The 15,091-nt window shown below is 36.8% G+C and overlaps 1 protein-coding gene across 1 annotated transcript in view; it reads left to right on the plus strand.

The window, feature by feature from the left end:
- LOC113225738 (metal transporter CNNM2-like) overlaps positions 1-15,091 on the plus strand; it is a 53,640-nt gene that overhangs the window by 13,001 nt on the left and 25,548 nt on the right. Inside the window, exons 5-7 of the mRNA XM_026458140.1 lie at positions 316-572; positions 10,978-11,094; positions 12,144-12,315. Of these exons, the coding sequence (XP_026313925.1) occupies positions 316-572; positions 10,978-11,094; positions 12,144-12,315 (546 nt within the window). The remainder of the gene's footprint in view (positions 1-315; positions 573-10,977; positions 11,095-12,143; positions 12,316-15,091) is intronic.

The raw sequence follows: 15,091 nt of genomic DNA on the forward strand, positions 1-15,091 counted from the left end.
GACTGCATCAATACAAACGCGCGATTGCATCGCTACACTTGCGATTTATAGGCGATTGCATCGCTACACTTGCGATTTATAGGCGATTGCAAACACGCGACTGCATCGATACAAACTCGCGACTGCATCGATATGCGATCGCGCGTTTGCATCGCTGCTAAAAGCTCTTAAACTGCATGACCATCTGTCGTCGCGACTAATAGGAACGCGCTCTTTCTAGAACTTAATTTTGCAGTACGGACATCTACCAGTGAATTCTCCGGACCCTACTGCTATGTATATGGGTTAAACAGTATTGCCCTTATTTAATTTTAGGTACAGAACAAGAAAGAAAATATGCCCGTGCCATAATGCCTGTGCGAGACCACGGAAATTACCTCCTATGCAGTATCTTACTGGGAAATGTAGCTGTAAACTCGACTTTTACAATATTACTGGACGAATTAACCAGCGGTCTTTTTGCGGTGATATTTTCCACGTTGGCTATCGTACTGCTGGGTGAAATAACGCCGCAGGCTATTTGCTCTAGACACGGATTGATGGTTGGAGCCAGGAGTATTATGATCACTAAGGTAAGTGCAATAAGGTATTAATTACAATTCAAAAAATTCCTTTATATCTCAAAATTGGAGTTAACCCGTCACACGTCGTAGAGACACCTTGTTCCTACGATTTTGGTACTGTAGCATCCTATAGCCTAGATATGAGTTCCCCCCGCTCCGCAGCCGCCGACAAATGCAATAGGCGCGCCGATCGTACGCACGCGCATCTTTCTGTATTGTGTATGGACGACGCCAGAAATTGACATTTATAACAAAAATCTTAGTGAATTTATATTCGAAGATGTTTAGTTTAAAACATCAGTTTGTCAATTTCTGGCGTTGACATTTTCACTACGCATAGACAATACGGAAGCGTGCGTACGATCGGAACGCCTGATGGAACTGATAAAAATTTGATTAGGTACTATAGAAAATACGTTTTATTTTTTCCCTTTCAAAAAATATTTGTATAACGGTTTTTGTAAAAACAAACACCGTTATACGAAGTCGTTTCATGGTCGCCCTAGCGCCGTCGAAACGCCGCCGCCGCCGACATTTTTTCGTCTATTATCGGCGCTCATATCTGCTCCAGCCACAAGGTGCATTTTTATCGCGCAGTTGTGTTTTCAACCACCATTAAAAAAATAAAATTCATAAAAATGTTAAAAGTGACATCTCTAGTCAGCGGCTGGTAGCTGTAAAGGTACCTGGCTGAGTGAAGAAAAACTTTCGTAGATTTGTCACAAATGGCGCTACGGTAAAAAAGTCATTAAAAACTAAAAACAAAGATCTGCAATAAACACATGAAAACACTCGTGAGGTCCGTTGGTTCGTTCCGTGGCTTAGTTCGCATAGCGTCGGGCACGGTTTGCTGGGAGACGTTGGTTCGAATCCAACCGAATCGAAGTGAATTTTTTTCTAAGTATCTAATCTTTGTTTAATAATTATAACAAACTAGTAGAGTAATTTCATAAAAAAATATATGAATATCATCGTGGTCACATTGAATAAAACATAATTAAAATATAAAAACTATTTCAATTTTTTTTTATTAATTTACGAAAATTTGTAAGTAAAATACCAAAATAGTTAGTCCGTTAGGGGCACTGTGTGTCACTAAGATGCGTGACGAGTTAACCCACGACCGATCCAGACGTGGTTAACACGACCAAATTTGATGACGTCCTAAAGAAAGACCAGGTGAAATTACCCTTAAACGTGCGTGTGTTGTACGAGCGTGTATGTACTGCCAAATTGGGGACGTCCTAAAGCAAGGCCAAGTCAAGAGTACCTTTAAGCGCAGGCCACACCGCAAACGAAGCTATCTAACTTAGCTTAGCTTACGTAGTTGTATGCCATCGAGTATATAACTAGAAATAGATACGAATTAAAAGCCATCCATCCCTGGCAACTCGTCAGTGATACATCACTTATAAATATAAACTCTCATTTGCACTGAAATATACACAGTGCCAACAATTCACCTGTGTGTACGTCTCCGTATATTCCAAAAATATTCTATATTTATTGTAATAAAGATAATATCTCTAACGATAGCGTGCTGTTCCATTCGGTAGTGTGGGGAAAACCAGCAAAACATCTAACTACAAAACAAACGGAATCAAATTTCATCGGTAATTAAATATATAATTGTCCGCCATTATAACAAAGCCCCAGTTAAACTGGTCGATTTGAAGTGAAACAATTGACGACACTCGTCAATTGTTTCGAATTCGGGCTGGCCAATCGGAGCGCAGTTGTCGCCTTAATGATTTGGCAGATAGTTTTCAAACAAATTAAATGACTTTTCGTAGATATTTCTGGTTATATACTCGATGATCAGCGCAAACTCTGCTTACGCTAAATAATATATTTTTGTTTTTTAATAATATTAAGTAACGGGACGAACAAGTCGTGCGCCTGAAGCTACGCTACACGTCTATCCATAACAGTTGCAGTGCCGCTTAGAGCTTTAAATTGCAAAGATCTGAGGGGCACTGCCACTGCACCCATCACCCTGAGACATAAGTTGACAAGTTCTGTGTGCCTGTAATTTCACCAGCACCCTTACCCTTCAAAACCGGAACACAGTAATTCTGACATTACTGGACGAACTCTTTCACAGTGAGCTCTACTGCTTCTGATACTAATTATTCCGTAACGTACGTGAGTTTACAAGGCATGTTATTTAAAATATTTTACAAATCATATGTAACATAAATTGGAATATGTTTATATATGTTGTACATTAATAATTTTTGTAACTATGCTTCAGAATACGATGGTTTGCTTTAATATTACACATAACTGGTTGATGACCCATACCATTTTAGTCACCCGTGGCCATGAGATCTGAAAAAAAACCCGAAACGTTGGTTAGTTTAAATACAGAAATATGCGTTTTGTTACATCCGAAAAAATCAAACATATAACTGGTTGATGACCTACACCATTTTAGTCACCCGTGTCCATGGGACCTGAAAAAAGTCCGAAATTTTGGTTAGTTTAAATAAGGAAATATGCGTTTTGTTACATCCGAAAAAATCATTCAGCATGTCTAGAAAACGTCATTGAGTTTAATTAGTGAACACCTGAAATAGAATCAAACTGCTTTGTATGGAACGCGCGTGCTAAACAATCCTTTTACGTAGGGACTCAGAGGTAACAGTCACACGCATGCAAAAATGAATATAAAACGAACGCCGATAACGTTAACTTTACAATGTACCGGTAACGAAAAAAACATTGTGAATTCTAACATCTGCTTGCAAATTCCTGATAGCGTACCCCAAACCAGCGGTCCTCAAACTTTTTCGCTTGGTAAACCCCCGTCGACTTCTAATGTGACAGCTGGGGGCCTACCACAACCTCTTAAAACAATATTTCTTTAACCTTCCATTTGACTTTTCGTACCATGACGCGCTTCAAGTACCTAAGCTTATTATAATGTTAAAACTATGATGTTTTATTGGCAGTTTTGTGACTCAATTCGTGTTTAAAATGTTTGGGTATTTTTTGTTTTTTCGTCTTTTTTGTATTGCGGTCGCGAAAATGAGTGCTACTGAGAAGAGCTATAACGAAAATACAGTAATAGATACACATTCAAACACAACATCCAAAGTTCAGCAAACTACTATTAATATGCCTGGAAAAACAATAACGTTTTCTATTAGCAATTGTATTGTATTGTATATTAATTAATATTTTTTTACTTTTTTTATAGTATACATACATCTTCCTCTCTTTCACAACTCATGCTTCGTCCAGCAATCCCTTATTTTCTGGCCTCTGCAATAATGTAGTAGAACTGTAGAGTGAAAATATTAAAAAAAGACACATGTTATTATATATTTATTAATCGTTTTAATTTTTTTTTTAAATTAACTCGTTTTAATTAATATTTAATTAAAACGAGTCATTAAGTTTTCCGAATGCTTATCTCCATAATTATCTTAATTACGTTTAATGAACATACATGTTTTTAAAAAATGATGATTTCGTACCACTTTTGAACAAGGTCATAGATAAATTATTTGAAATAGTTTTAAATTCAACTCTTTGACACTTATCGAGTTCTTAGGTTTTTGCGATTGTTACACATAGGAAGTCAACCGTGACTATGGGTAACCTGTAAAGGGCCCTAAACGTTGGTTTGTTTGAAAAAAAAAAAAACAAATATACGCGATTTAAATCCGGAAAAATAGTTTCATTTCCTATGTGTAACAATCACGAAAACCTAAAAACTCGATTTACATAGATAACTAAAATATAACTAGATGAAATGAAATTTACGTTCTACAATTTTTTTATGGACAACAGTTTATTTATGGAAATCCAAAATTTTTGTCCCGACTTGCCTAAACGAGATCCTCTCCCGTGGACTCATTTATATCATATATATGCTGTCATAGACCAATTGTAGACATTGTCAATCTAAAGGGGTCGATATTCTGCCACTTTGGGAATCATTGCTTTAGATCGTGCGTCCCTGCGTTTTACAATTTTATTTCACGATTGTATTTTTTTTAATTCGCTTTTTTGTTCACCAGCTGTAATAAAACCAACCTTATTTTTACTTCCTGAATATTATTCCTATCGTGGCAGATACTTGTGCTCTCGTAAAGATGCGTTTTATCGAAAGAGGTGGTGGCCATTACCAACACTAACAACCGTGATCCTGATCACGGTTGTTAGTGTTACAACCCTTTCAACTTGAACCTTTTCAAGGCGAGAGTGAATAGGCATTATTTCCGTGTGCATGCTACATCGTCGACCTCATCGTCACTTTCTACCAGGTGAGATGGAGAATAAATGCGCACTTACTTTTTATAAAAATAAAAAAGTTGTACTGTTGTACGGTGTACGCCATTTCACACATAAATCACAAATGATATTAAGTACGCAATTTATTATAGTGACTGTTTTTGTAATGGTTGAATAGGCGACGTGGCGCGTGCGTCATGCAAGATGCGTCTAGGAATGCATTACGTGTCACGCGTGTGGTGTTCATGTTGCACGTATCACACTGTTAATACAATAGTGTATTAACTCAAAAAGAGGACTTTCTCAGAATCGATGAGAGACGAATTACTCACTTCCCGCAAAAAAAATCATTAAAATTTATATTTTATGGTTTATTATTTTATATTACACTTAAACAATTTCTCAAATAAATTTAAAAATAAAATGGAAAAAATGATGTCATGTTTTTGAATAAGGATTATTTTGGCTAGAACTAGCTCACATAAAGTGTGTTTTATTTTGAGTTAAGTAGATATCTTTTGATTGTTTCTTACAATATTCTAACGACGGTTTTTTTTGGCGTGTAGAGAATCAAGTTTTACGTTCAGTAATGATATAATATTAAATTTCACATATTTTGAGTTACAACACTATTGTAATAGCAGTGCGATATGTATAATGATTATTATTGGTACAGAGATCTTCTTTATAACATTTTAGTAGCTCCTTGTGAAAGAGCGAAGTACTCCAGTCGTCCAGCGAAGTACTACCACCTTACCTATTCCTGCCGCCATGCAGTAATGTCAGCATTCTACGTACTGGGTTTTGAGGGTGCTAGTGAAATTTCAGGCACATGGGATTTGTTAACTACACACATCAAAAAAAGTTTGCGATCACTTCGAAAAACTGAAATCTTTTTTGTTACTGTAGATTATATTATGATTTTTTCTTCTTTTTAGATTCTTTATTTAAAAATAAATTAGAACATAAAACAATGACCCCGTTCAATTGTTTTTTCATATAAAAAGGCTTTCAGTCCTAGCTTACGCTCATTCAGAAATCTGATTTAGTCAATTATAAGCGATTCAAGATATTTTTCGCGGAAAGTTGTGATTGAAAAAATGCCAAGAGGATTATCAGAGGTTTTACGAGCTAGAATAGTAACTTTGAGGGAAGAAGGATACACCACGAGAGTAATAGCACGCAGACTTGCTATATCCCAATCCTGTGTCGTGGCTACGTTGCAGAGGTATCACGGAATGGGGAATTTAGCTGACCGACCCCGCAGCGGTCGCCCAACTGTTTTGACAGCTGCCCAAAAGCGCTATATTAGATTGCTGGCAGCCCGTGATCCAACAATCAACGCCACTAAAATAAAAGCAGAAGTCAGGGCCGCCTCTGGGCTTGAAGTTAGCACGCAGACCGTTCGCAATTGCTTGCACCAGGCTGGATTACGAGCACGGAGGTCTTGGCGAGCTCCGCTCAATTCCCGGCAACGTCAACAACGAAGATTGCAGTGGGCTAGACTTCGGCAAAATGAAGACGGTGAGGACGAAAACATTTGGCAAAACTGTCTCTTCGTTGACGAATCCCGAATCAGCACTCATCCAGATAACCGACGTGTCCGTGTCTGGAGAAGACCAGGCGACCGTGAAAGACAAAGAACTGCCACTGGAACAGTTCAGCAAGGCGGAAAATCGGTGTCCTTTTGGGGTGGCATTATGATTGGAGCTAGAACGCCTTTGATCCCGTCTCGGGGCTTCATGACAGCAGACATGTACAAAGCAGTTCCTATTGATGATATCGTCAGACCATTCCGAGTAAACCATGGGCACCAATTTGTACTGGTCGATGATAATGCGCCCGCACATCGAGCTCAACGAGTCAATGCTGCTCTTCAAGAATACGATATCACACGATTAGACTGGACTGCCGGCTCGCCCGACTTAAACCCAATAGAGCACGCGTGGGATGCTCTTAAACGAGCAGTATGGAACCGTGAGCCACGTCCCCAGACAGTTCCAGAGCTCAGGGAAGCGCTATTGAAGAATGGGATAGGTTACCCCAGGAAATGCTGGATAACTTGATCCTCATCATGCCCAGGAGGATCTTCGCATGTATTCGAGCCAGGGGAGGAGTTATTTTATATTGAATTCACACCTTTTAATAATAAATAGTTGTTTAAGTGTAATTAAACAGTCTTTTTCTTTCTATGAAATTTCTATCACTATTACATTATGATTAATGGCTCAATTTTTTAAAATAAATAATAAAAAATAGTTTTATATTTTAATTTCAAACAGGGTATTCCTATTTAAAGAAAGCATACAACATAGATTTTTTCTTGATAAAGTTAAATTTAAAGAATTATAGGAGCTTATGCTATTGATCGCAAACTTTTTTTGATGTGTGTATATCTCAAGAGTGAGGGGTGCAGTGGCAGTGACCATTGACCCCTGAGACTGTTGCAATTTAAAACTCTCGAGTTGCACTACAACTGTTATGGACAGGCGTGTCGCTTACCAGCAGGCGCACGACTTATTCGTCCCGTCACTTGGTATTATAAAAAAAATAAAATACTCTTTATTTAAACCGTGGTTAACGGTGTTAGTTACTCATTAAGTAACTATTAGTTATAGTGTGAATCACAATTAGATATCAAAAGTGTAAACATAGTGATTAACCAAACAAAATATACATTTCAAATGGTAGTTTCCTATTTTGAACGATAATAAACGTTTAGAATTCGTTTCCAGATTTTACAGTATGTATTTTTACTTAATTTTGTTCAATACAATAATGTCGTAAATAATGTTATGACACTGGTAACACAATGAGGATCAAAAACATTTTTTGTTCCGCTATTTTGTGGCGTTCTGGATGTGATTATTGCTTACTTTCTCGAATTAGAATAGAATAGAATAGAATAGAATAGACATTTATTGCGACGCCACAACACATGATACAAAAAAAAATGAATTATAACACAGTACGATGAACATTAAAATTAAAAATAATAACAGTAATAATAATTAATAAACAAAATAGACATGCGTAAAACAAACAAATGAAAAAAGAAAACATTAAAATTATCAAAACAAACAAAAAAGGAAAAAAAAAAGCAAAATAACAACAAATTGTTCAGTCATTTGTGCAGTCGTGGCGTACGCAAAAGGACTACATTCAGCTTTTACCACAGCCAGAATTGACTGTGGCGCTGGTTTTCAATGAGCCCTGAATTCGAATGTTTTGTTGTCTTCGCGCGTTTGTTAAAGTTTTTGTTCATTGATAATATTTTGTAATAGATAATTGAGAAAATGAGAACCTTCATCTTTTCCAACTCCATTAAAAATAGAAGGAATGGCACACCTACATTCACCTTTTGACAATGGCATTACATAACATTTCTTTGCTTACATTTTGGGCGTCTAATTATGATCATGCTATTAGTTGTTTATCCAATTTTCTCGAATGATTTATAAAATAAATTGAGTTAGTCTTTACTGTATTATGTAGGTATTTATAACACTTGTGTTTTAGATACTTGCTTTAGGATGAGCATTGTATGTGCTGTTGTCTAATTTTTATATTATTTTCAACATTTTTTATATTTGCAAATAATAAAAATAACTGATGTCAATAGACAGGGATACTGAACCTTTTTTTTTATAACACCAATTGACGGGACGAACAAGTCGTGCGCCTGGTGGTAAGTGGCACGCCTGTCCATAACAGTTGCAGTGCCACTCAGAGCTTTAAATCGCAAAGATCTGAGGGGCACTGCCACTGCGCCCTTGACATACGTTGAATAGGCCCATGTGCCTGTAATTTCACTAGCACCCCTACCCTTCGAAACCGGAACACAGTAATGCTGACACTACTGCATGGCGGCAGAAATAGGTAAGGTGGCAGTACTTCCCTGGACGAATTCTTTCACAAGAAGGTCTACTGCTACTAAAAATATTAGACAACATTACATACCTTGCTCTCATCCCACAGTAAGTAGCTAAGGCACTTTTGTTATGGGTATTGGAAACAACGACGGTACCACAAAGACCCTGACCCGAGAAATATAGAACCGAAGAAGACCCGGCCGGGTCAGTGTAGAAAAAAAGTAGTTTCTACACTGACCCGGCCGGGGATCGAACCCGGGACTTCCGCGATGGCGACAGCATGAAAACCGGTGTGCAAGCCAAAGTCAAAGTCAAAGATTAATTATTCCATAGGTAAAATAAATTTACCTTTGAAAACGTCACATTTAAGCTATTGCTCGTTCACTATGCTGACCTCCCTGAGAAGAACGAGAAAGAAACTCTAGGGATTGCTCTTTTCAAATAAACTTAAATGCTATGGAATACATTTTGAATCAAATTTGTGTGGATGGAGCCATGTCGTCTTTCCATACATCTTTATCTAACACGTACTCTTCAATTTTGTAATATTACTTTTCAATCAAAATATTTCTAATGTAGTTTTTAAACTTAGGAAATGATAATCTTAATATATTCTCCGGAATCTTATTGTAAAAACGTATACAGTTCCCCATAAGAGTCTTTTACCTTGGTTAAACGAAATCGAGGTACCATTAGTTTGGACTTAGCTCTAAGGTTAATATTATGGATATCTTGTTTCTTATTGAAATTATGTATATTTTTACGGGCATATAAAATATTTGAGTAAATGTACTGTGATGCCACAGTCATGATACCAGTCTCCTTAAACTTTTCTCTGAGAGATACCCGAGAGCCTAGACGGTACACAGGACGAATCGCTCGTTTTTGCAATACAAATATGGTTTGAATATATGCCGCTTTACCCCACATGAGAATCCCGTAGGACATTATGCTATGGAAGTAACTAAAGTAAACTAGTCTAGCAGTACTAACATCGGTAAGCTCACGTATTCTGCGGGCTGCGTATGCAGCGGAGCTTAATCTGCTGTGGAAACCATTGAAGTTTACTATCTAAGGTCACTCCCAAGAAGACTGCTTTATTAACAAGGTCTAACTTTTCTCCGTTTATTTCTTGGACTAGTCGTTTTTACGTTAGGTAATTCAAATTTAACACATTTTGTCTTCTTGGCATAAAGCAATAAATTGTTAGCATTAAACCAATAAACTACCTTAGAGAGGGTATCATTAATATGGTCATAGTGAATGTCATGTCTGTCTGTTTTCCACGGCACTCGACCACAGTGCCACTCAGAGCTTCAAAGATCTTAGAGGCACTGCCACTGCGCCCGTCACTCTGAGACATAAGTTAACAAGTCCCATGTGCCTGTAATTTCACCAACACCCTTCTTCTTCCAAATCTTTAAACCGCAGTAACGTGACTACTACTATCGTGACTAACTTTAAAAGCAGTAAAATGAGCATTACCGCATTCCGGTAATGCTCACGTTACTGCTTAGCGGTAGAAATAGGTAAGGTGGCAGTATTTCCTTAGACGAACCTTTCACAAGCTCTATTGCTAGTGAACTGCTAGCTACGCTCTTGATAAACCTTTTTCGTGTCAGTACCTACATACATGCACGTTTCTTGTAGGTATTTTTGGCTGGCCTTTTTAAAACACATCTCAATCTGGTCAAACAAAACACGTACTTCGAGATCTACTCCTCTCCACGTTTTGCGTTGAATAGGGCTGTATTAAATTTGATAGTGCTTTGTAGCTCTACGTACCGTGAAATAGCGTTTTGTGGAACTGTACAGCGTTTAATAACGTTAAATAGCATTTTAAAGCGCTGTGTAACCTTAAATAGCTTTATGTAACATTACGTAGCGTTAAATAAGGTTTTGTAGCGTTAAATAGCATTTTGTAGCTCTGTGTAACCTTAAATAGCATTATGTAACATTAAGTAGCGTTAAATAACGTTTTGTAGCGTTAAATAGCATTTTGTAGCACTATGTAACGTTCAATAGCTCTTTGTAGAATCACGTACCGTTGAATATCGTTTTGTAGCGCTAGGTAGCGTAAATAGTGTTTTATAGTTCTGTATTGCATTAAATAGCATTTTGTAGCGCTATGTAACCTTAAATAGCTTTTTGTAAGTTTCTTTAAAAGGCGTATTAAATAGTTTTAAAATTTATTGTCAATAAGTGTTTTACGTCGTCGCCACTTAAAGCATATAAAAATGGCGGACAGTAGCTCCACCTGGCTGTAAAAGATTTTAGTTTTAATTTCATTTCAATTTTAGGCTGTGATGGCACTGACCGCGCCGCTAGCGTTCCCTATAAGCAAACTCCTCGACTACTTCCTGGGCGAGGAAATCGGCAGCGTCTATAACAGAGAGAGATTGAAAGAACTCGTAAAGGTAAGTCTTCATTATATAAATTTTTTTTTCCAGATTCCCGGATGAAAAACACCTAAGTTGCGTCTCGCGTCGCTGTCCATACATGTAAATAAATAAATAGTGTTACTTTAATTACAAATAACTACATCTATAGTCAGGGCTGGTAGCTGTAAAGTTACCTAACTGATGGCGCTACGGCTAAAAAGTCATTGAAAACCAAATACAAATATCATAACATATTGATGAAAAATATATTTATTCTAATATATTGAAGTCAAAAAACGAAATCGAAAAATATAAAGTATTCAACATACAGCAAACTCCAAACTCGCCCTAACGCGCGTTGATCGCTTGCAATTGTGGCAATTACACAAGTAAACCGTTCACACTACGGTCATATTCATTATTTCAACTTCTTATCTGGCTCCATGTGTGTAGACGGTCGATTTGTCAGTGTTTGCATGTCTATACGTCAAATATTTTTCCAAGTACACCAAACACCCAATGGCGACTACAGGTAGCTACGTGAAGTGGCCCCATGAAGTCTAATTATATTGTATGGGTCATGTTACCTGAATTAAACAAAAACAAATAATAAAAAGGCTCTACTTCCCATTATTGTATTATATGATTATATAAAAATGTTACCTTCGTCTTGATTTAAGAAAATACTATTTGAATTGCTTGTGACAAATTGTTTTTTTATAATGTAATTAATGAGTTGTTGACATTTAAATTTTGAAGCCTGCGACCCTCTACATATTTAGTACTTTGACATGCGGCCATCTTTTTTATTAAATCCTATTTTTTCTTTAATTATATTATTCAATTAAAAAAAATAAAATTATGTAATGTAATATGAATTTAAGAATAAATGCGAACGAAGTATATTCGTTATTTGTTGTAATGTTTGTATGTATGTTTGTTATTAATATTTGTATGCCAGTCCTGGCGCAACACGCTGAACTATAAGTGTAATCTTAAATATGTAAACTGTATTTACCGTGTATGCTTACAAATAAATATATCTCTATCTATTGCCCACGTCTAACCGCAATTTCACTTTTTAGGTAACAACAGATGTAAACGATCTAGATAAAGACGAAGTTAATATAATATCAGGAGCACTAGAGCTGCGCAAGAAGACTGTGTCCGACGTGATGACAAAATTGGAGGACGTGTTCATGTTGCCCATCACTAGTGTACTCGATTTCGAGACTATGTCCGAGATTGTGAGGTCTGGTGAGTAAATGTCTTGGCTGTACACTTTTACAAATAATTTCTATCATTTTTCACCTGATGACAATTATCGAGGACCTGTTTATTGTGTACTGTTTACTGTAAAAAAAAATGGATTGTATGTACACATTTAGCAGGCTTATTTCACATCGCATTTCCTTCATATTCACACAGTGGCTTTTACCTGTTCTTGAAGTAATGAGTCCAAATTAACACCCTTTTTAAGAATATTTAAAATAAATAGAACGTTTTGCCATCTCCCGAATAATAACTCTTTAGAGATACGAGTTTGAGAAAGCGAGGCGACGATATTTCACCTGATGATAAAAATGGAGGACGTGTTCATTATTATGTCCATCAATGTGTACTCGATTTCGAGATTATGTCCGAGATTGTGAGGTCTGGTGAGTACACGTCTTTTGCTGTACGCCTTTACAAATAGGTCCGACCATGTTTCATTCGATGACTAAAATCGGGGACCTGTTTATTGTGTTCTCTATTTCGAGACTGTCTTTCGAAACGTCTTTCCTACACGGTTTCACAAAAAGCCCTGACCATATTTCGCCTGATGATAAAAATGGAGGACGTGTTCATTATTATGTCCATCAATAGTGTAACTCGAGTTTGAGGCTGTGTCCGAGATTGTGAGGTTTTGTGAGTACACGACTTTGCTACGCGCTTTACGCTTTTATAAATAGGTTCGATCACTTTTCACCCGATGAAAAAATCGAGGACGTGTTCTGTTGATTCTTTTTTTGTTGGAAAAGAGGGTACCTCGATATAGGTACCATTCAAATTTGAAAAAAATATTCCACCGCTAAGGGTGGCAAACTAGGGGATCAATCAGATTTCGCGCCCTTTCCTTTAACCGATTTCAATAAAACTTGGCAAATAGATGTAATTCTCCATAATAATATACTCCGTCCTACCATTTATTTAACTTTTGACAGCTCGAATTCTAATTATTTACAATTAGTGACATCCTAATGCGTTTCTGATCCGACTTTTTATAACAATCGATTTTATTTATGAAGAAATTTTAAGAGGTAGCATGCCAAAAAAGTTTTGACGACATTAATTATCTAATTTTTGTCCTAATAACCTGTAGCATTTCGAGGATGAATCGAAAAAATGTGAAAATTAGAGGTCACGTCGTGATTTTTATCTATCGAGGAAACTTTATTGTTTTATGTTTCTGATTAGTGTCTATGCTTGAATATATCGTGTAGTTACTCATACAATATTTTATTTTTAACTTTAAAGTGGATATACCCCTCTAAAATCAAATTAGGAATATTTCCTCTGCTCCCTCTTAAACGTGATGTTGCGTTTGACAATTTGTGTACTCAAGAATTAATTATTAATGTTAATGAGGATTCAAGGGATGATTCCCGTTCATATGGAGAAGAATCCGACGATTCATTATAATAAATAATAAGAGTTTATTATAATTATTTACAATTTATTTCATTTCATTATAATTTATTAGACAAGTACTAAAATGTATCAACTTGAGTAATCTACGTTACATAATCTGTTGACTTGATAAATATCTCACCACTAAAATTAAAAAAATAAAAGAGTCGAGAGATGTATTGCATTTTCTTGTCTATTGGTATTATGTCAATAATTACGGAACTTCGGAGGCATGCATATGTCAAGACTCAAATAAATAGATGGACGGACGGATAAGAAGCTAACTTTTGATGTCGGTTTCTTTTTTCTTCTTTTAAAATAAATTATGTGCACCGAGACATTCCTTTCGTTAAGGCTATGGTTACAACATTACTTTTGATAAGGACGGCAGTATGCAAGAGCGTGTTTCTGCAGCGTAACCATGGAGTTTTAAAAGTAGCTCGTCCGAATAAGATTTCATAGCGGTTCCAAACATAGACGATTGTTTATTTATGGAATGGACACCGCTCACATCAACGTTGGAACGCGGCCAAACGGCCCATTGCATTTTATTTGGACCTAAAATCAAGTGCAAAATTATGTCTGGATTGTATAATAATTTAAAAAAACCGCTCGATGCCTGCTCCCCGCTTGAGTCTATAAAGCTTGTAACATTTACAACATACATACAATAACAAATCACCAAGGCCAATGTCAAATCTTCCTACATTCAGGCACAACTTCGATGACCTGACACTGCTGGTCTATTGTATGTAGTACTGTTTAGCAGCAGTGGAGGTCCTTGTGAAAGAGTTCGTCCAGGGAAGTACTGCCACCTTGCCTATTTCTGCCGCCAAGCAGTAATATCAGCATTACCGTGTTCCGGTTTAGAAGGGTAAGGGCGCTGGTGAAATTACAGGCTCTTGTCAACGTATGTCTCAGGGTGACGGGCGCACTGGCAGTGTCTCTCAGATTTTTGTGATTTAAAGCTCGTGAGTGACACTGCAACTGCTATAGACAGGCGCGTAGCTTACCATCAGGCGCACGACTTGTTCGTCCCGTCACTAAAAAAATAAATTAAGAGAAAAAAATCCAACTTATTATGAAACATAATAAACCAACTTGATTGACCCCACGTACTGTCGATGACTAATGAGTTTTAAATTACACTACGATACAAAGTAATAAATAAAGGTCCTCACTTATATATACTACTGCGGGACCGCTCCGCACAGGAAAACTTTTTAAGATTTGAGAAGGTATTGTTTGATTGCATGCTACAAATTGTTTGTAACCCAGACAGGAACTAGAACTGCCTCGACCTCTCAAATGAGAAGGAACAGGACCCCAAATCTGCTAATTTTAAATCATTTCATTCATTCAT

The sequence above is a fragment of the Hyposmocoma kahamanoa genome, unplaced genomic scaffold (genome assembly GCF_003589595.1).
Source record: "Hyposmocoma kahamanoa isolate Upper Pololo Valley unplaced genomic scaffold, ASM358959v1 172, whole genome shotgun sequence".
Lineage (NCBI taxonomy): Eukaryota > Metazoa > Arthropoda > Insecta > Lepidoptera > Cosmopterigidae > Hyposmocoma > Hyposmocoma kahamanoa.